This window comes from Jatropha curcas, chromosome 1, assembly GCF_041381405.1.
Source record: "Jatropha curcas cultivar XTBG-Jc1 chromosome 1, XTBG_Jcur_1.0, whole genome shotgun sequence".
Taxonomy (NCBI): domain Eukaryota; kingdom Viridiplantae; phylum Streptophyta; class Magnoliopsida; order Malpighiales; family Euphorbiaceae; genus Jatropha; species Jatropha curcas.
Window position 1 is genome coordinate 28,529,459 of NC_143151.1, and position 20,836 is coordinate 28,550,294.

The following is a 20,836-nucleotide window of genomic DNA, read 5'->3' on the forward strand; positions in this document are numbered from 1 at the left end:
TAATTATAATGCACTAATATTTTAGTGAATTGAAATTATATTTTAATTCTATTAATCCACGGCATTGTTGTAATTCCATTGTTGAAATTATAGTTTTCTTTTTGTCAACCTTCTGCAAATTTTTCTTTTGCATCAAAACCACTAAAAACATATATATATATATATAGTTTTTATCCAACTAAAATTCATCTCGTAATCATCCATATCTATTACAAGTATTTCTCCTCCTTTCTCTTACTAGTTAATTTTTAACATTAAGGTGGTCCACCATGCCTAACTCATTAGCATTTAACGATGATTGATGTGCTCATTACACTGAGAAGAGAGTGGAGAAAGAGAATTGAGTAACATTAATACGAAGCAAATCAAAGAAATTTAATTTTATTAATTTCTAAAATATTTCTCTGTCAATATTATGATATTCTTTTAGTTGTCCTTATTGTATTCTTATCTCTCTCTCTCTCTCTCTCTTTTTTTCCCCCATTTAAGCTAATTATCAATAGGATTCTCAATTTTGTTCACGTACTTCTTAAAACACTTTTCTTATAAACCTGAAATTCAACAGGTGAATAAAAGCTTTTCTTATACAACGATTTTCTTTCAAGAGTTTGAAACCTGATAATTTGTTACAAGTATGCATGGATGTAAGATGGGAGGGAAAGGGAGGATGGAAGAGTAGTCCTCCATCTCATTTTGTTTGCATGGTTCAACGAAACACGCATATTACTAATTTAGTCAATAAAAATTATTTTGCCATTCTTTACCCTTAATAACTCATTAAGATATTAAAAAGTCTTTCGTTCAATGAATAATAATAAAAGTTACTATGAGAAAAATAATTGTTTAAATATGTAAATTTAAAAACTTTACAAACATTTTGAGACATTCAAAAAATAAATAATAATAAGAAAACAACGAGACAGAGGGAGTAAATAATAACAGAAAAGGAAGAGAAATACTTGTATTTTATTTGGATGAATAGGAGAAGAAATAAAAGAGAAAAAAAAAATCTTTATTGAGGACAAATATTTTAGAAAGAAAATTAAATATCTTTGATTTACTTTTCATATTAATGTTACTTGATTCTCTTTCTTCACTCTCTTCTCAATATAATGAACACATCAAACATCTCGAAATGCTAATAATCCCCCGTATTCTCACCTTAACGTCCGGTCATGGGACAGTAGACCATCTTGATTTTTTCTCCGGAAACCTATTTCTTTTGCTGTTTTATATAATCAACACCGTCTTCATTGTAGTTTTCTTTGAACTACAGAAAGATCGAAGATGATCCTCATCAACTGTGCCAAAACCAGAGAGTTTGATGCCGAATTGCATTAGCCTGCGGACATCCCGAGGAATTGGGGATTGCCAAAGACCATCCCACCAAGCTGGAGGGAGAAGCGGTGTGAAAGCACACTGATTGGACTGATTCTGGCAGCTCAAAGGGCCAGCAAATCTATTCCAAACATGCCCCCAACCGATCTGCAACTTTAAACCATCCCTTAACAAGTTACTTTGGAAACTGCTTAAGAATGAAAAATTTGAATCAGTGGAGTTTTCCCCTGCAAATAAATAAATAAAGTTATTAACTGTTTCTGGGCATTTCACTAAAATACACATGAAATGTGCAAAAATAAGAGTATATAAATACCTAGGTGGTTTGCTGCAGCCAGTGCTGCTGTTAATTGTGCATAGGTAGTTCCGACACGTCTGTGAGCACCAGAAATAACTGTGTTTTTTGCACGTGATGCAAGAAAGAAATCTACAAATGCAACCCATCTTGGTGCAGGTCCCCAATCCTTCACTCTAAAATCTAAGTTGTGTGATGCATTAACATTTCGAGAGACATTTCCTTCGAAATGTTTATAATCAAAATAAATAACCTGGTAAGAGCAACTGATTTAGAATCCAATAAACAATCCTACAATACTAGATTTTGAAATTTAACTAAATTTGATTCTTTTTGGTATGTAACTCAAAATTGATTTTGAATGTAGAATAACCCAACCAGCAGTTATGCAGAAAATCATGTATTGCTAACTAACTTTGCATTAAAGATCAACCTAAACAGTGAACCATAAAGGTCTCAATTGAACATAATTATTTGCATGGCATGAGAAAGCATTGTATTAACAGCAATGATCTGGTAGCAAGTAAATTACCTCTGCAAATTCACTTAGTTGTGGAAGGAAACTCTTCACAAAAGCTGGGGTATCTGATACTAAAACCACCTTAGGTCTTGATATTTGGTGTAAATTATGCAAGGCTTTTTGGATGCAGTTCAATGCTGCCTGTGTAGCTCTCACAGACCTGTGAAAAAAAGACGCAAGAACCTGCATCACTAATCAGTAACCAGTCCAAGTCATACCCTTTGTGCGTACTCAGACATCATATGGCATCTTAAGTACATCTTCTAACATATTTCTCCGTGTATATGTGAATGTATCAGAATGCTTCTCTGGGTATGCATATGTGCAACCCTATCTTTTGCTTCAACTACTCCACATCAGTGCATGTATCCCATTTGTTTTGTTTTGATGCAGTTTTTCAGTTTTGTTTCAGTTTTTTTTTTTTTTTTTTACTGTCCCTTAAAAGGTTTTCATTCAATTTCTATCTTGTATTCTTTTTCAGCTCTCAGAAAATAAAAGGATGAAGCAAAAGAAAAGCATGTTAGCAACCATAATCTTTTCGAGATATGCGTGGAATTTGCTACCAATTTTCTAACATTACCTGTTCATAAGCATCCGCATGTGCAATGAAATGTCAGGATCTGCCCCACCACCGAGAACCCAATTGACTGCTTCTATAACATCTTCTGAAGGGGAGATAAGAACTCTCATGAGCTCCCCAAAAACATTAGGCCGTGATTGTAGTTGTTCTGGTTCTCCAAATAAATTAGAAGCAGATACTCTCATTTCAGGGTATACATTCTTCAAGAAAAATTGACTGGCCACAGCATCTGTTGTATTTTGAAGCCTGTATAGTTAAATATAAGAGATAACACCAAGAATGAGTAATGTAGATATCAGAAGAATTCTGAGTATACCATATGATAGGTTGTTCCCATTTCCTCCAGTTGCTACAGAGGACATTTGTTTTTGCTGGCTTCTCAAAATCATCAATCCTCATAACCAGATGCCTTCCATAGTTTTTTACACAGCCATTTTTTCTCCACAGATGCTTGACTTCATTCAAGGTGAAAGAATGATTGGAGTAAGAAATAAAATCACCAAAAGGATACTTACCCCTGACAAATAAAAGTGAAGCAACAAATCAGTACTAATAAAAGGCAAAATGTCTGCAATGCTCGGTTCTGTTGTGAGGACCACAACTTTGGAGAGTGTTTCAATGTGGATCGTTTCTGAGGCCCTTTTAGTTAACCAAAAAGTAAACTACCAATGTTACATCTTGAGCTCATCTAAGGTGCAAAAAGGTAACAACCTAGATGAAAAAGACTATGCTATAAGTTATCACTGTAATTTAAACAGAAAACTGGAAGGCTTGAGAAAGAACCAATATGCCTGGTCTGCCGAATGATCAGGGACCGGTTCAACATTATGCTTAATGCTGCAGCATTTAAGATCTTGTACATTTCATTGCCAAAACCTGCTTCTGATGCCTTCCCTAAGACAAAACCATGCTTGCAAAATTGTTCTGGAGGAAGATGTCTGATTATCGAAGCACCTGAAACAAAGCCAAACATGTAGTCCCATCCCCCATAAACATTCACTGAATGGGAAAAACTTTTCCATGAACACCTACAAAAAGCTCATGGCTATTGGTAATGTAGGCAGAACAGTTTTCAATTTTTCTTTTCCTTTCTTACTGGAATGCAAGCAATGCATGGAGTTCCAAATGAAGATTCTTAAATCAGATGTAAAAACCAAGATCTCCAGCATTTTCACATGAAAATCTTCATCTAATGCTCCAAAATGGTTATGGTGTACAAGCAAATATTTATTATAATCAGTTACCTGTAATATAACTTTGAAATTCTAGTTTGGTAATTCTAAATTTTTGGTTCTATCAAATTTGCTATATTTCAGTCAAATTCTACCACAATTGATAGATTTTGCAATTGAACTCCAAACTTAACAAGGGTTGAGCTAATAAAATTAATTAATAGTACACGCTACTAAACTAATATATTCAGAATGAATTCTAGATTTAATCCAAACATGAAAATTGGTCTGCAAATGAATCTTTTTAATGAAATTCATATGCAAATGAATAGAATTCTATATTCAATTGTATCAAACACTACGTAATAAAATATAAACTATAGATTCTTCACGACTGGCTGTCGCTACATAAAAATGCAATGGTTTACTCAGAGTTTCAGTTTTCCAATTTCTAAGCGTTAATTTTCCCAGATACCATTGTTATTGAACCTGCAACTAAAAACCTAATGAAAGATTTCCTTAACATCAAAATTTCCTTCTCTTTGACCAATTTGTAATTGAAAATAATGTTCAAAATAAGACTGAAAAAGCATTTTATAATCAAGTGAACAATGGATTGCTAAATCCTTATCTATAACAGATATCCAAATTTAAAATCTTAATTTATATGAATTCCTACATTTTCTCGACAACCAAACAAAATCGAGCAATTGAAATAAAATAAACAAAAACAAAAAATAAAATTACCGTTAACAGCGAAGTGCTCCTGGATGATTCTTCTAACTCGTAGACTCTCCTTCCAGACGCTTCCCTTGAAACTCTCGCCCATTTCATCAACCGTAGCGCAGGATTTTGAACCTCCATTTCTCTCCCTATGAACCTCCGTTTCATCTAAAACGACACCATTGAGAGAGTCAGAGCTTGAATCTCGACCACCTCCTCCTCCTCGATCATCATATTTGTTTAATTTCGGGAGCCGATAATAGGAGTTGTTAGGATTTGGATCAATGGGTCTCAGCGTAAGCACTAATAAGCCAACACCAGAGAAAACAGCAATCGCGACAAGGAAACAGTGCATAGATAGTACCCTTCTCCACCTGGATCCATGGTAATACCTCATTATTCTTTTCCTGTTCTTCTCTCTGTTAAGTAGCTAAGAGCTTTTCTTGAAATTTTGAACTTGAAGCTGGTAAGAGAACCGGAAGAGCTTCTTCGTACGGTAGATTTTCTTGGTCATTTTTGGAACTGAATAGAGCGGCTATTTGGGATTTTCAGCAGAGAAGCTGAGTTGGAACATTAACGTGGCTTACTCTCTTGCCATGTCAGCTGCCAAGTCAGAATAAACGTACCTTATAATGACACAATCAGCATTTCAATTATCAATAGGGAAAATAACTATTTAGTCCTGGCATTGACCACATCAATCAACTTACCTCTGCTATTTTTGGCAATATTAATTAGCGGTCGCTGATATAAATTTGATTTCTATCATTTTAATCTCTCTTTTGTAGCTATGAGATTTCATTTCCCCTTCTGCAATATGAATTTCACCCTACAATGCTTTGTATTTTATTTTCCCAGAGATTGTGGGGTATGGGTTTGTACCTCAGCCCACCATTGTTGACGAAGAAAAACACAATAAGCTTCCAAAATCCAAAAACCTTCAAGACCCAATTGTAGATGCCGAGCTCTTTGATTTATCTTTCGTTGATTCTTTTCTCGATTTTGCTCCATAAAGTAATTTTTTGAAGATTGAGCAAGCAAAGATCAGTTTTTGATAGTATTGATTATTTCGGGGTTACAGGAAGATGACTGATAAAGGCTCTTGTTTTGAGTCAAAACCAATGATAGATAGTTTTAATCCAAGTCTTTAAGGAGCCAATAGATTGTGGGTCTGGTTATATAGTGACGGTGAAAGAGGAAAAGGCGGGGCTTGAAGGAGAGGGGAGTTTGGATTCCTCTCTTGAAGAGGATGGTAAAAGTTAGTTTGGTTCGTTCAAGCCCTGTTTCTGTTGATGGGTTTGTTGTGAAGAGTCAACTTGTGAATTATGGAGTAGAGATGAAAGACTTCAGTTTGATTTTTTGGCCATGTCCGGTTGTTACTGATGGGAATGTTGCCAAAGGTAGAGTGATAGGTAATGAGATTGATATTGGCAACACTCCAAGAATCTGTAAATGTGGTCAATGAATCTTGGAGTACGAATCTGTTTTGATGGCAGACAAGCAAAGAAGAAGATGATGATGTGGTGGGTAGTCGCGGATATTTTTGTCTTTTCATGTAAAATTAATATAAAAAACTTTACTTTCCAAACAGTAAGAGGAAAGTAAATTTAATTAATAATGATAAACAGCAAAAATGAATTGATTAATTTGGTTAAACCTCATGACTAAATAACCATTTCTCTTTGATTATTAAATTTTGAGGTACTGATGGACTTAAACATCCAAGTCCATCAACTTTAATTTCAGGCTTTTCACCTCTTAATAAGTAGGGGTATGTATTCCAGCGGTTCTTTCAAGCAGAAAATTGTTTCATAGTTTATAAGGGTATTTTTCCTCATTTCACTAAGTGCTTAATAGAAAAGTAGTTGAGTTTTTTTAAATGGAAGGACTTATTAATTATAAAAATTTTAATTAATAGTTTCAAAAGCTAAAAGCCAAATAATATATTTTTGAAAATGCATATATATCTTCCTAACTTAACTTCTATTTTACCTTTTTTTTTTTTTTTGGATAGTGCTAAACGACATAAGTTGTGTTTGGAACAATCTCTTTAAATGGTCTACGATGCCTCAATATATTTAACTGTTTTTTTATGAGATAAGAGAAATTCTTGCTTAGGTGTAAATTTTAAGGTGTCAGACTTCAATTGGTTGGATTTTGTGAAGACTGTCGTCGCCGACTATTGTGCATAGTGAATGAAAAATCAAATTAACTTATAAACTTGTCCACTATACATTAAAACGATCAAAATTTCGTGAGAACTTCAATCATACTGTCAATTTCTAGAAATTTTATTGATTTCAGTAAAAGCCCCAAATTTACCGAACTCAAATTCAAATTTTAATTCACAAAATCCTTCCACCAAATCTTTAAGTCAACACAAAATCAAAATTTCTATGAATTAAGCTTGATTTTATGTTGACTTAAGGATTTGTCGGAAGGATTTTGTCAATTGAAATTTGAGATTTTAATAAAATATTTAGAAATTAATTGTACAACTGAGGTCCTCACAATTGTGACCATTTTGATGTATAGTAGGCAAATTTCTGGGTTGGTTCTATTTTTCAACCACCATGCAATACTCACAAAATTAAAAACATTTTTAAATAAAATATTTCAATTTTCTATATTTGTACTTCTTATTCTTATAGATATATTATCACATATCCAACTTATACTCATTATTAATGAATTGTTAAGTTTAAAAAAAAAAAAAAAAAAAAACAGCAAGATTGAGCTGAGAAATAACTAAGTAATTGACTTTTCTTATTGCATGTGTTTACGCATGTTGGCTAGCTAAAAAAAAAATATATTCTTTCTGTTCCATTTTGTTTTCTTGTTATTCCTTTTTTGGATATCCTAAAATATTTACAAGGTTTGTAAATTTTATACATATAAACAATTATTTTCCCATAATGTAACCTTTATGAATCTTCATTATTTGGATTATTAATTAATGCAAAATAAAGAAAATAAAGAGTTTTTTATTAATGAAATAAATTTATTATATAGTTGTTAGTTGTTGAATAAAGACAATGAAAAGTTTTATAATTTGATTTACTCAAATTAAATAATTAAATAAAAAATTTTTTAAAAAATAAAATTCCATATCACAAATTAAGTTTCACAATAATTTGGTTGGACTTTTATATATTTATACAGATATAGATATATATATATATATATATACATATGATGATATGAATATATATAGACAAAAGATATATAGATAAATAGATAGATTGGAGAAGAATATGAAAATTCGATATTTTTCTATATTTTCTAATGCTATGCATACATATACCCTTTATTTGGAGTGAAGAGGAAGAAAAATATTGAAGGGTGAAAAGGAAAATAATGAAAAATTGTTAACTTTCTTTCCATGGTTATATATTTTTCCACCCTTGTGTTTGGAGGAGTAAAATTTTAGAGTGCTTAAAATATTATTATTGAAATTGAGTATTATGTCCTTACTTAAATAATAGAGTCTTTAAGATATGGTTAAAACTTGTTAATTAATTAGGCATTTGGATAATTTAATAAAAATAAGTGAAATCTCATTTTTCTCTATTATTTTTTCTCCAAATTGGAGAGATTCAAAATATGTGTGTCCGCGTTGAAAATTAGTGAAATGTTATTTCGTTTGATATTTTCCTCTCATTTTTCAAACAAAGAAAAATACTTTTCTCTAAATATTTTCCACAACCATTTTCATTCCTCTAGAAAAAAAATACTTTCATCCAAAGAAAGGGTTAAAAAATTATTGAATTATAATTATTTTTTTAAAAAATTATTGCTCCTTTTATCCTATAGATATAATCTTGATTTAAATTTCATATAAATTAATATTGTAGTTAAACTACAATTTTTACTTAATTTTTTCCTAATATTTCATTATATTAATTACTAAATAGTATAGTTTATTCCATTATAATTAATTAAATGACTCATGTTATATTATTTTTGTAACTAATTAAAATTAATTTTTTTAATGCAATCAAAGTTATAAAATTGATTAATGTTGATGACAATAATTAAGGCCCTAATAAGAAATGTACATTAACTTCAAGTTAAATAGGAAACTTAAAAGATTATCCTTCTTGATATAAATAAATAGTTTTCAATTTTTGAAAGGAAATAGCACTCAAGATAAGGAAATCTTAACACATCAACATTAAAATTCAAAAAAATTGAATCAAGTAATTTCCATCTTTATATCAACTAAGATGACAAGACTCAAATTCTCCAAATTTGAAAATTTAATTTTAAATTGTTATCAACTTGCGTTAAGAATTATTAATTCAATAAGCTTTTAATTTAAATAAGGTCAGTTTCAAAAAAGTCAAAATAATTTTAATTTAATTTGTAAATAAATTTTACTTATCACCTTATAAATTATAATTATAAGGGTGAACTACTATTTAGTCATGAGATTTAACCCTATTTACTGCGTAGTCTCTTCATGGTAAATAGTTGTTTTATCCTTGAGGTTTAGTCTCATTCCATTAAAACTATTTTAATAATTATGTCAAAAAAGATATGCTTTTGTCCCACCTCCTCGTATTGTTGATATTATTTCTCACTAATAATATTACCGCATTTTCCCTAAAAAAATAAGTTAATTATGTCAAAATATAAGGATAAAAATGTAACTTTTCCCTTTTTAGTTTATATGTATACATAATTAATAATTTAAATCTCAAATAATTAACAAAAAGATTTAATTTATATGAATAAAATAATGTAATTCTTAATAATGATAAATTAATTAATTATGTGAAAATATAGGGATAGAAATATAATTTTTGTTTAAAATTTTGGTATTAGAATCCAAAATCCCAAATAAAGAAAAATCTAATTCAAAACAATTGAGAGAATAAAGACAAAAAATTTAAAAACAAAATCCAAAAAGCGAGAGGTCACGTCATCGTCATTTACGAAATGTAAAAGACAAAAGCTTTAGATTCTATTATATTATGTATGAAATGAAAGTGTCTGTGACGAAGATTTTCTTTTGGGTTTCATTTCTAACGAAAAAACTTTTTTAAAGAGACGACCTTTGATCAAATATTGTAACCTAACTAGCTAGAAACCCTATTCCTAAAACTCTCTCCTTATCCCTTTCTCCTCATCTTCTTAATAGTTTTTTTTTTTTTTTCTCTCTTTTTTTCCCCCTCATCATCTTTTCCCTTTCTTTTTAGGGTTTATTAGCTATCAACTGCACTCTCTAAGAAACCAAACGACCTTTTCTCAAACTTTTTCTTTTCACGTTTTTATCTATATTTGTATAAATATTCTGATCACAAAAATATACATTCCCCATTTTACTAGATTTTCTTTGTTTCTGTAAATGGGTTATTGCCCATGTTTTTGTTTGTTGAATTGGAAAAGGTTCCAGCGTGAAACTAACAATAAAGAACAACAATCTTACGGTGAGTTTTATTTCTCCATTTATTTAATTATTCATATATGTTATAGCCATTCTCTCTTTTCATGTATGTGTGTGTTTGTGTGTCTGCAATGAATTAGATAAATTATATTTCATGGCTTTTTATGGGGGTTCATTGGTTTCCTTGGTGCCGCCACAAGAAACTTGTGTTTTAACGGTTCAGGTAAGGTTTTAGGTTTTAGTACACATTAGTCTTCATATTATTTTGCTTTTGGAGTCGTTGATCAGTTTGTGTGAATCTTGATTATAGATATCGACTCTTGCTAGTGTTAATTAAGCATTTGCGATGCATAAATGTGTTGTTCTTTTTTTCATATATTGTTAATTCAATTTCAATGTGTTATATATTTTTATTGGGGTTTTGTTTCTGATTGGATCGTCATTTTGAATCCTGACTATCCTAAGCTAGAAGCATGCAGGCATTACTTTCCTGTAGATGAAGGGGTGCTTTAAGTAAATTAACCTTAGCTATTCAAATTTTTTGTACAGAATAAATTTTGCATAGTTTACAACATTGAAATGTGAGAAGCTATGAATTTATGATGTAATTTGCTGTCAGCTGAAGTCTACTCCAGGATGATTATGATATAATTTTTCTTTTACTGTCTTGTGATTTCGTGTTAGAATTAATATGTTGTTATGTGTTGAATAGTAAATGCAGAATCAGGATCAAAAGTGAATTCGAATACGAGGCTTGAAGCATCAAATCCAGTAACTAGGAATAGATCTTCCAATACGGCTCCAACATTTACATATAAAGAGCTTGCAATTGCAACAAATAATTTTGCAGAAGAATCTTTTCTTGGCAGAGGTGGCTTTGGTGCTGTTTATAAAGGGATATTAGAAAGCAGTAATCAGGTAATTAAAAATAGTTTACAATTATGTCTATAATTAGAGGTTTTCGAGTGAATTGGCGGATTAAGAACTGTAATATGATAATTAATTAACAGGTTGTAGCTGTTAAACAATTAGATCTTGAAGGTTTGCAAGGAGAAAAGGAGTTCCTAGTGGAAGTTCTAATGCTCACTCTTATGCATCATCCTAATCTTGTTAATTTGATTGGTTTTTGTGCTGAAGGGGAACAACGCCTTCTTGTTTATGAACACCTGCCTTTAGGATCTTTGGAAGATCATCTTTTTGGTACTACTTTCAATTTCTCTGTGTCTGGTTGCATATTCAAATTATATATGTTTGAATTACTAAGGAGACAAGTACCATGTTGAAAGACGAAAATGTTAATTAGAGTTCATTAAAATTGGTTTTAAAATGAATTCCATATATTTAGTGATTGTATTGTCAAATGATATTATAGGATGATTGTCTGTTTGGTATAGTGTTAAAAATGTTGTACCTGATTGGATAATCTGATGGGATATATGCAGATGTTACACCTGATATGGAGCCTCTTGACTGGAATACAAGAATGAAGATAGCTGCAGGGGCAGCAAAAGGATTAGATTATCTACATAATGCAAATCCTCCAGTAATATACAGAGACTTAAAAGCCTCAAACATATTATTAGATAAAGGTTTCCACCCGAAACTTTCAGATTTTGGACTTGCGAAATTCGGTCCAATAGGGGATAAATCTCATGTCTCCACAAGAGTCATGGGTACATATGGTTACTGTGCTCCTGAATATGCATCAACTGGAAGATTATCTATGAAAACTGACATTTATAGTTTTGGAGTTGTTTTGTTAGAGTTGGTGACCGGAAAAAAAGCAGTAGATGAAATTGAAGGTCGCCAAATGCACCTAATTCATTGGGTATAATATCTATCTATCACATGCTGTTATGAAATTATAATAACTGATACAGATTGTTGTTGGTGGATAACCATTAGCAGTAATCATTAGCATTTGGCCCTTGATGGCTGCTGCTACTGACATATAACTGCTATGATTATCCACTAATAACTATAAATTTTAGCTTTCGGCATTTCAGTTACATATAAATATTCTTTTGCGTGTGTACAGGCACTTCCATTGATGAAAGACCGCGGAAATTATGTAAGATTAGTAGATCCATTGCTAAGACGTCAATTCTCAATGTCTCTATTAAACAAGGCAATAGAGGTAGCATCAATTTGTCTGAATGAGAATGCAAATTTACGCCCTTCATCGACTGATTTAGTATCGGCAATGGAATATTTGGTGTCGCGAAAATATGAACCGGATAAGGACAAGGCGAATAAGTCATGGCCTGAGATTAATCTCTCTCCAAGTGCAGCAGAAGCCGTTTTGGAAAAAGATTTAGATAGAGACCGAGCAGTTGCAGAAGCAAAATTGTGGGGTGAGAGTTGGAGAGATAAGAGAAAACAATAGCAACAGCAGGTATATCAACTAGAGTACTTCAGAACAAGTAGATTAAGGAACAGATAAACATAGTATTGGATACAGTTTTTAGGACTCTTGTGCTGGCTCTAATGTTAGCAGGTTTTCCAATAGCTGGCCATTGTCTGGAAATCGGTAGGGTGGTTAAGGTCTTGAGTTGTGCATGTTCATTTTTTTATAGCAAAAGAACAGTGTTGATCCAAATTTTTGTGCAAGTTTTGATCAACATCATGTACTTGGAATTGATCAGCTTTTCATTTTTTAATATAAATAGCATTTAGTATATTGTTACTCTAGTCAAATGTCTTCAAAAATTATAATTTTACAATATAAGAATGTGATTAGTGCTAATTATTTTTTGAGAATATTGAGCCAAAGAAGTTTTAGATTCCATGATTAAAGAAAAATATCAATTATTGAAGAATTCATAGAAAGCAAATTGATGGATTTGTTTTCATGATGAGGCCAAACATGTGCTTATACGGGATTGGGGGTTGAATGTATAAATTCACCTATGAACTCTATTATTTTGTAACAATTCAACTTTATTTCAACCCATTAAACACTTCAATTTATAAAGTTACACTTACTTCAATTTTTAACTTGCAAATTAGATCCATTAAATATTTATTAAAATTATTGATATTAGTGTAAAATGTATGTAATATATTACTAAAATTTATAAATTCACATAATTAAAATTATAAAGTTCAAGAATGAATTTATACACTAACATACTAGTTTTGAGTTGGGCTCAAAAAATTAGAGTAACAAATATAATAAAAAACGATAGAAAAAATTAGAGTAACAAATATAATAAAAACCAATAAGGTCCCACCGGGAGTCGAACCCAGGTCGCTGGATTCAAAGTCCAGAGTGCTAACCACTACACCATGGAACCGAGATGTTAAATTTATTGCGGTCTTTATTATAGAAAATTAGATTGTTATCGAATTGGCAGTTTCCACCGCCTGTCTAGGGTTGAGCCCGGGGATTTGACGGCAGACTTAAAAGGCCACCTATAGAGAATTAACATTACATAGGCTCATTAGCGACAGGATTTTTTATACCATTCTATCTTATGCTCAATTGACTCAATTACGAATTATTCTCTTTTTAATTTTTTTTTATTGGAGGTCACTAGATCAAAATAATATTTTGAATTACATAACAGAATAACCTTTCCTTTAATTTTAATAAAAAGTTTTGAGAATCTGAAATTTAAATTTCGAAAGAGACTCCTGAAACTCAGAATAACCAACATAAACCAAATCTCTTTGGTATTTCAATTTATAAAATTATCGATCTACATATAGTGTTTGTTATATCTATACTATTTGGTATTTGCATTATTTTTGTTTTTTGATTTTCAGTCTTTCATTTTATTTGACCTTCCTCCATTATGGTAGTCAATGTTAACATCTTATTTAAGTTAGGTTAGACCTGCTCATATTGTACACAGATTTTAATTTACAAGAAAAAAAAAAAATTATAAACATAAAATTGGGCCACGATTTGTTCTAGATTAAATGGATAAGACGGCTTTTGAGTAGCTACTGTTAAGTTAAAAGCCCATTACTAAAATTTGTACGAGTTGGATAATGAATAAATTTACATCATAGAAATCCTAAAAATAAAAAAAAAAATTTTTTAAAAAAAAATCTTGCATAGAGGGCATCTCACTTAATTTAAGTAAAGATTTATTTATATACTATGTATATGGTTCCACTCGTATCAAAATCAATGGAAATTAAAAATTTTTTAATTAAAACAAATGTATTTATGATTATTCAATAAAAAAATATTTTCAAAGCTATCTTTATTGATCGGTTTGATATATGATAGAACTACATACCGAATATAATTAAACCATCTCTTAATTTAATACACCAGTTTAGATTAGTGTGGTAGGCCATGGATCCGGATCCAAATGGAGGTTTTGATAAAAGGTTTTGGAAACGTGGTTGAAATATTGGAGAAAGATAATCACAATTAATCCCCGTCCCAAAATATTAATTTTTAAAGTGATTATTTTATTTCAAAATATATATTATTTTGAGCATTTTAAAGAGCAATAAATTATATTTTTTTAATATTACTCTTATTTATATTATTAAATATAACAATTATATTCATAAACTATTATTAATTTTGAGATAAAATTAATTTTATTAAATTATTTTTAATTTTATTATAATTTAAGAGAATTAATTACTTTTTTAATTTCACGTAAAAATTTTAAAACACTTCAGTATTATGAAATAATCAAAGATTTTTGGAATGGCAACCTAAAGGCTTGCTAATAAAATTACAATAAATAATTTATTAAAGTAAAAAGGATGTGTATTAATTATTGAATTAGAATATAGTTTAGATAGTTGTTGCATAGAAAAGTTACAAACCCACCTGAATTTGCAAACTCCAAGGTGTATTTTGCTCATTTTCTATTGCTTCCAAGTGCGTGCATTATGGCAGTGAATGCCAAAGGGATGGATGTCATCATTGTGTATACTAAATAACCAAACATTAAAGGTGAAATGGATAAATTCTTTTTCATAATTTAGGGAAAAAAATTGTTCCATTATTAACTTTACGAGCTACCCATTGTATTCTTGAAGTTGCAAAATTTGGTGACATCATCTCCCTCTTCATAGTAGAAATAGTGATTTTTTTTTTATATTTATATACAAAATATTCTCCTAATGCATAATTAGTATAATTTTTTATAATTTTTAACTATTTTTATTGGTATAATTTTGTAAATTTGCAAATTGAGTATAAGTTTATCCATCTCTAATGTATTACTATAATTTAGACTAATAATTATATATATATTAGCGAAAATGGGTGGGAGAACATTGAGATTGCCAAAAATGTTCATGTTAAGTTTATGAATTGGCAAAAATATCATTAAGGATTTTAATTTGACCTAATGCATAATTTGACCTTGTAATTTCAGTGATTATCCTTGTGGTTCCTGAACTTTATAGGGAATTCGTCATTATCATGCACTTTCACATTTCAAAAATAATTATGTATCTCGTCAAAATAAAATATGAAAGTGTAAAATTATAATTAAATTTCTAAAAAGATATTTCATTTTAGTGATGTGCATAATTATTTTGATTGAAAGTGTAGGGTAATGTTGAACCCTCGTAAAGAGGCTCCAAGGATAATTGGCCAGAGTTTCAAGGTCAAATCTATGTATTAGGTCATTCCAATTTTATTTGTTACAAAATAAAAGTAATTTAATTTTGATTGGTCACATTAATTTCCTATTTAAACCTAAATTCTAAAATAAGAAATTATATTATATACTATATAGGTTATATATTAATATGGTAAGGATATAATACTTTTAGGATTTTAATTTTATTGACGGAAAAAAAGGCATTTTGAATTTGACTTGTTATATTAGTTTCCTATTTAAATATAAATATGATTAGATAAAACTAAAAAATTTACATTAAATAAGTTTTATATTCAATATGATAAGAATGTAATATTTTTAAGGATTTTAATTTCATTGGTTAAAAAAATAAAGGTATTTTAGTTTTGGTTGATTATTTTATAGTGTATAAGATGCATATTAAATATGGCAAGAATATAATATGTTTAATTATTATTTTTGATAAATCTTTAATTTAATTAATTTTACAATTATTTCCTACAAGTAACTTATTATATAAAAATAAATTTTATTAAAAAATATGTTATAAAATTTATGACTTGATATAAAATAGAAAATAAAACTCGCTTCAAATATATATATATATATATAAAGTATAAAATTATGACATAACATATTATATTAACAAACCATATAATACGTTTGAAAGAAAATTTTTTCAAAAAAACAATCATAAAATTAATTATATGCTAATAGACTTTAGCAAAAAAAAAAAAAAAAAAAAAACTAAAATGATATATGATACTCTAAAATAGTGATCAATATATTAATTATTATAATAATTAATATCGATATTTTATATTTTAATAATATAGACAGATTATGATATATACTATATTGTATACAAAAATTAAATTGGTTCATAATTAATTTTATTTTCATGAAAACATAATTGTCAAATTATAATAATATTTTTATTATAAATATATTCTTTTCTTAAGAAGTTATTTAGTTATTGAATTCTTTTATTATAAATATGTTTTTTCTTTAAGTTATTTTGGTGCTGTTTGTTGCGCTTAAATTTTTTATTTTTTTTCTTAACAAATAAACAAAACTTGTTTGTTTAAATTTGTTTAATTTTTCTTTTCTTTACCTTTAAAAAAACTGTTTTTAAAACAAAAAATAAATTTTATGAAATCACAAATAGTAGTTTATGTAACTGTATTTTCTGTTTTTAATCTTATATTTTTTAATTTTTAATTTTTTATAAGATTTATCCTTAATAAGGTATTATTATTATTGTTATTATTGTTATTATTTTCTCTATCTATTCAAATTTAATGCAATTATTTATGCAAAAAAATACAAGTAGATAGTTTTCTTTTTTATTAAAATTATATTTTTCTATCTTTTCCCTATTTAGCATTATCTTTATATTTATTGTTATTTTCTAATGCCATTTTGTATTATTTATTTATTATAATACTTGAATATTATATTTTTATTCGATTGATTTTATACGTAATAATCAATAATTCTTGTAACTTTGAAATTTAAAAATTAAATTATAAAATATTTTTAATTATTTTTTTTCAAATTTTAAATTTTTAAAATTTTTATTATTAAATAAAATCTTTAACGGGAGAGATTTAATAATTGAAAAATTTTTCATATCATGAACCAAAAGAAAAAAAAAACTAATTTAAAAAAAAAAGTTTTGAAAAGATAAATGACCAAAAATTAAAATATGCTTTATGTTTCTAATAAATAAAAAACTAAAAATAGTCAACTACAACAAATGATGCCTTAGTTATTAATTTTTTTATCTTATAAAATTTTTTTTCTATTTTGCGAATTCTTTTAAATTTTTATAATATAAAGTTTCATAATATAAAGTATCAAAATATTAAAGCAATAGTTGTTTCTCCCTAATTTTTAATGATAAAGTAATATTAAACCACAGGCACTAGTTGTTTTTTATAATCAGTAAAATTAAAAATTACTTTAAAGTAATAGTTTCTCTTTTTATTTTTTAACCAATTAAATTTGTAAAATTAAATCGGTTGAATACTTATTAAATAATTAAAAAATAAGAAAATTACCTAAATTTATATTAACAAAAGATGAAAAGATATTTTGTACATAAATATTAAAATCACAAAAAAAATGTTATTTTTAATACGAAAAATGGTACGACATTACCAAAATTCGTAACTTCATTGGTTACGATAAGTCGATCCCAAAATTTGAGATGACACAAAATTTCTTTTGTAGTGTTCATTGATAAATTTATACATTTTAGCCCTTTTTTTTTAATCTTAATGTTTTATTCCCCATTCATGCTTTTGTTTATACTGATTTTATCAAATATACGTTATACGTTATTTGAACTCGTTACTTTTTACTCATTTCAATAAATGTAATTTAATTTTTATATGTATAATTTTATAATTTTTTATTATTAATTATCGCATTATGAACAATTTAAATTACAAATTAGTCTAAGATCATTCACAAAATAGAAAAAAAAAAAAGAACATTTTATGAGATAATAGAATAACAAAATTCAATAACTAAATAACTTGTTAAGAAAAAAAATATCTATAAATATTATTATAATTTTACAACCACACTTTCATGAAAAAAAAGTTATTTATATATTAAACAATTTAAATTTTCTTATAATAATTTAAATTTAATCAATTTAATTTTTTATTATTTAATATAATATTATAAACTGTCTATATCACCAAAATATTAGAAATCAATGTTAGCTTCCATGTTTTATCAAAAGACAAAATAAATTTTTATTATTGTATTAGTTTAAAAAAATTAAAAAACATATAATTACATAGCATTGAATTTTCATTTACAAAAGCATCAAGAACACGATTGTTACTAATACATCATGCGTATTGAGAAATCTATTTTATTGTTATTGTTGGATTGAAGTTTAGATAAATTAAGGAAATAACAACATAAATCAATAAAAAATTAAAATAAAGTAAAGTAATAAAGTAAATAAATAGAAAATTAATATATCAATCAAAATTAAATTATCTTTTTCTTAACCAATAAAAGTAAAACTCTTAAAAATACTATATTATTGCCATATTTAATATATATGTTATATAATATAATATATATTATTTTTTTATTTTTTTATCAAATATAATTTAGATTTAGATAGAAAATTAATATAACTAATTAAAATAAAATCACTTTTTTTTCTCAACTAATCAAATTAAAATATTTAATAACATTTTTATTAATTCATAAATTTAGATGTATATAGGTTTATAAGTTATAGAAATACAACGAAGCGGGAGAGCGGGAGAGCCGGACAGGCATTATGCTTGGAACCTTTGCCATTGGGAGAATGCTTCATTGGCTAAAAGTGTTTTATAGAATAAAATTTACTTAAAAGTGTTTTATAGAATAAAATTTACTATATTTGGTGTACAAAATCTCTCATATACTAAGTCGATAAAAAAATTATTTTAAAAAATTATTATTATTACTTTTTTCATATTTTTTTCATTTGAGAAAAAAATAAAGCTTTTATCCATACATGAGGCTATGGGTAACTCCTATCAGTATATATATACAAAGTTTAACTTAATTTTTTACTTTAATTTCTTTTGTTTATTATCGATTGAAAGAAGAATATTGTGGCATTTCATTGCTTTATTTGAATTGTTCAATTGATTTTATTTTTTTCATCATTTTTATTTTTATATTGCTTAGCTTAGTTTTTCTTTTATTTATTGCGGCATTTTTATTTATTTTTATTTTTATTTTCATCAATGCGGCATTTCGAGTCCTCTCAATTGAAAATGTTTTCATCAATTTGGTGAGCTTAGAGGAAGATTATTCATTGTTGTGTAGCCTGCAGCGTTTCAAAATTTTAAGTTTTATTTTTACTAAATTTATTTTTTAATAAATAATATTATAATATGATATTTGAAATTTTTTTAATATTTTATTTATTAAATATTCAATTATAATTTAAATATTTTATTTAGCAGATAGATGAAAAAAGAAAGAAAATATATTCCTTTTTATTAATATTTTTAATGTTTGTACGATTTGATTGAATATATTTCTTAATAATAAAATTTAAATAGAATATACATAATATTTTATTTAAGAGAGATAAAAAAGAAGAAAAATATATTATTTTTATTAATATTTTTTTAATTATGTTTGTAAAATTTGATCGAATATATTATTTAAAAAGTAAATTTTCAAATAGAATTTACATAATTAAATTTGGAATCACAGACAATTGAAATTTTAATTTAAAAATAGATAATATTTTATTGATATATTTATATACGTTGAAATGTTTTTTTGTTAGGGTCACTTTTGGGGGTTTAAAGAATTTGTGTATATATGCTTATATTACTTTCTCTGACGCACTGAGTAAGTAATGCTGCAACTGTAGCCAAAATAATTTTCATTATCAATTCAAATCATCTCTCATTTTTTTTCTTTTTATTTTTACTTTTATTATAATTGTATATAGATATTGATCTGGAGTTGAGGGCAGGGGTTGGAGAATGAGTGACGGCTTGATTTTCTTTTTAAGCACCTATTAAGATTTAAAAAGTCTGCATTTATAAATTAGGGACTAAAGAATTAGGTCTTGGGATTGGGTTGAACATTATTCTTAAACCACTTCATTATATATAAAAAATATATTAAGTACATAAGCGGTAACACTGCAAATAGTTTCTAAGGGAAAGTAGAATACAAATTAACCACTTGTATTTATTTTAATCTAAATAAAACTTATGCTTTAATATTATGTATATAAAAAAATGAGAATATAACAGCATAGTCAACGTGCAACGCATGTCATACAAAATACTTAGTATATATAAATGTGGGAATAAGGGGAGGTATAACGAGATTTTCGATATCTCCCTTAATGAAATTTGAAAAATTCAAAAATAGCTTAAGTCATAGGCAATTAAAAAATTACGTTTTATTAGTTGATTGGATATAATTTATAAGTTATAGCCAATTACAAAATTACATTTTACATTTTAAATTTTATTTTTTTAAATTTATTTTTAATATATATATGATAATGAGATATTTGAAAATTTTTATATTTTATTTTTTAACTATTTAATTTTATTTTGATTATAATTTAAAATATTTAATCAATGAGAGAGATAAAAAAAAAGAAAAAAGAATATTATTTTTTCTTTATTTTGTTGATTTGATTGGATATATTTTTTTAAAAATATATATTTCAAATAGAATATACATAATATTTTATTTAA

General features: G+C 27.3%; 2 protein-coding genes and 1 non-coding gene across 5 annotated transcripts; 1 reads left to right on the plus strand and 2 right to left on the minus strand.

Annotated features, from left to right (window-relative positions):
* Nucleotides 1-936: 936 nt before the first annotated feature.
* Nucleotides 937-6,044, minus strand: LOC105630174 (uncharacterized). Of its 3 annotated transcripts, none has more exons than XM_012211910.4 (8): nt 5,339-6,040; nt 4,653-5,231; nt 3,517-3,687; nt 3,050-3,188; nt 2,734-2,979; nt 2,166-2,313; nt 1,655-1,886; nt 937-1,565 (listed from the first exon to the last, which is right to left on the minus strand). In XM_012211910.4, exons 2-8 carry the CDS (start codon nt 5,023-5,025, stop codon nt 1,231-1,233), a joined length of 1,644 nt encoding a protein of 547 aa, XP_012067300.1. In that variant the 5' UTR covers nt 5,026-5,231; nt 5,339-6,040; the 3' UTR covers nt 937-1,230. The 3 variants fall into 3 exon arrangements, with proteins under 3 accessions (XP_012067300.1, XP_020533575.1, XP_037494835.1); XM_020677916.3 differs by having other exon boundaries at nt 3,050-3,250; nt 3,525-3,687; nt 5,339-6,038; XM_037638907.2 differs by having other exon boundaries at nt 1,363-1,525; nt 3,050-3,250; nt 3,525-3,687; nt 5,339-6,044.
* A 3,501-nt stretch (nt 6,045-9,545) lies between these two features.
* On the plus strand, nt 9,546-12,669 carry CDG1 (Protein kinase superfamily protein). The gene is made up of 5 exons (XM_037638843.2): nt 9,546-10,060; nt 10,730-10,935; nt 11,028-11,217; nt 11,460-11,845; nt 12,056-12,669. Exons 1-5 carry the CDS (start codon nt 9,979-9,981, stop codon nt 12,401-12,403), a joined length of 1,212 nt encoding a protein of 403 aa, XP_037494771.1. The 5' UTR covers nt 9,546-9,978; the 3' UTR covers nt 12,404-12,669.
* Nucleotides 12,670-13,241: 572 nt separating this feature from the next.
* On the minus strand, nt 13,242-13,313 carry TRNAQ-UUG (transfer RNA glutamine (anticodon UUG)). The gene has a single exon. It is a non-coding gene; the product is annotated as a tRNA-Gln (tRNA).
* Nucleotides 13,314-20,836: the final 7,523 nt, after the last annotated feature.

Bases quoted from the DNA above. Each gene is read 5' to 3' on its own strand.
- LOC105630174 (XM_020677916.3), bottom strand. From the start codon at position 5,025: ATGAGGTATTACCATGGATCCAGGTGGAGAAGGGTACTATCTATGCAC. The intron at 2,980-3,049 runs GTATACTCAGAA...TTAACTATACAG, and splicing joins TGGGAACAACCTATCATATG to GCTTCAAAATACAACAGATG. The intron at 1,566-1,654 runs GTATTTATATAC...ATTTATTTGCAG, and splicing joins GGCTGCAGCAAACCACCTAG to GGGAAAACTCCACTGATTCA.
- CDG1 (XM_037638843.2), top strand. From the start codon at position 9,979: ATGGGTTATTGCCCATGTTTTTGTTTGTTGAATTGGAAAAGGTTCCAG. The intron at 11,218-11,459 runs GTACTACTTTCA...GGATATATGCAG, and splicing joins TTTGGAAGATCATCTTTTTG to ATGTTACACCTGATATGGAG. The intron at 11,846-12,055 runs GTATAATATCTA...GCGTGTGTACAG, and splicing joins AAATGCACCTAATTCATTGG to GCACTTCCATTGATGAAAGA.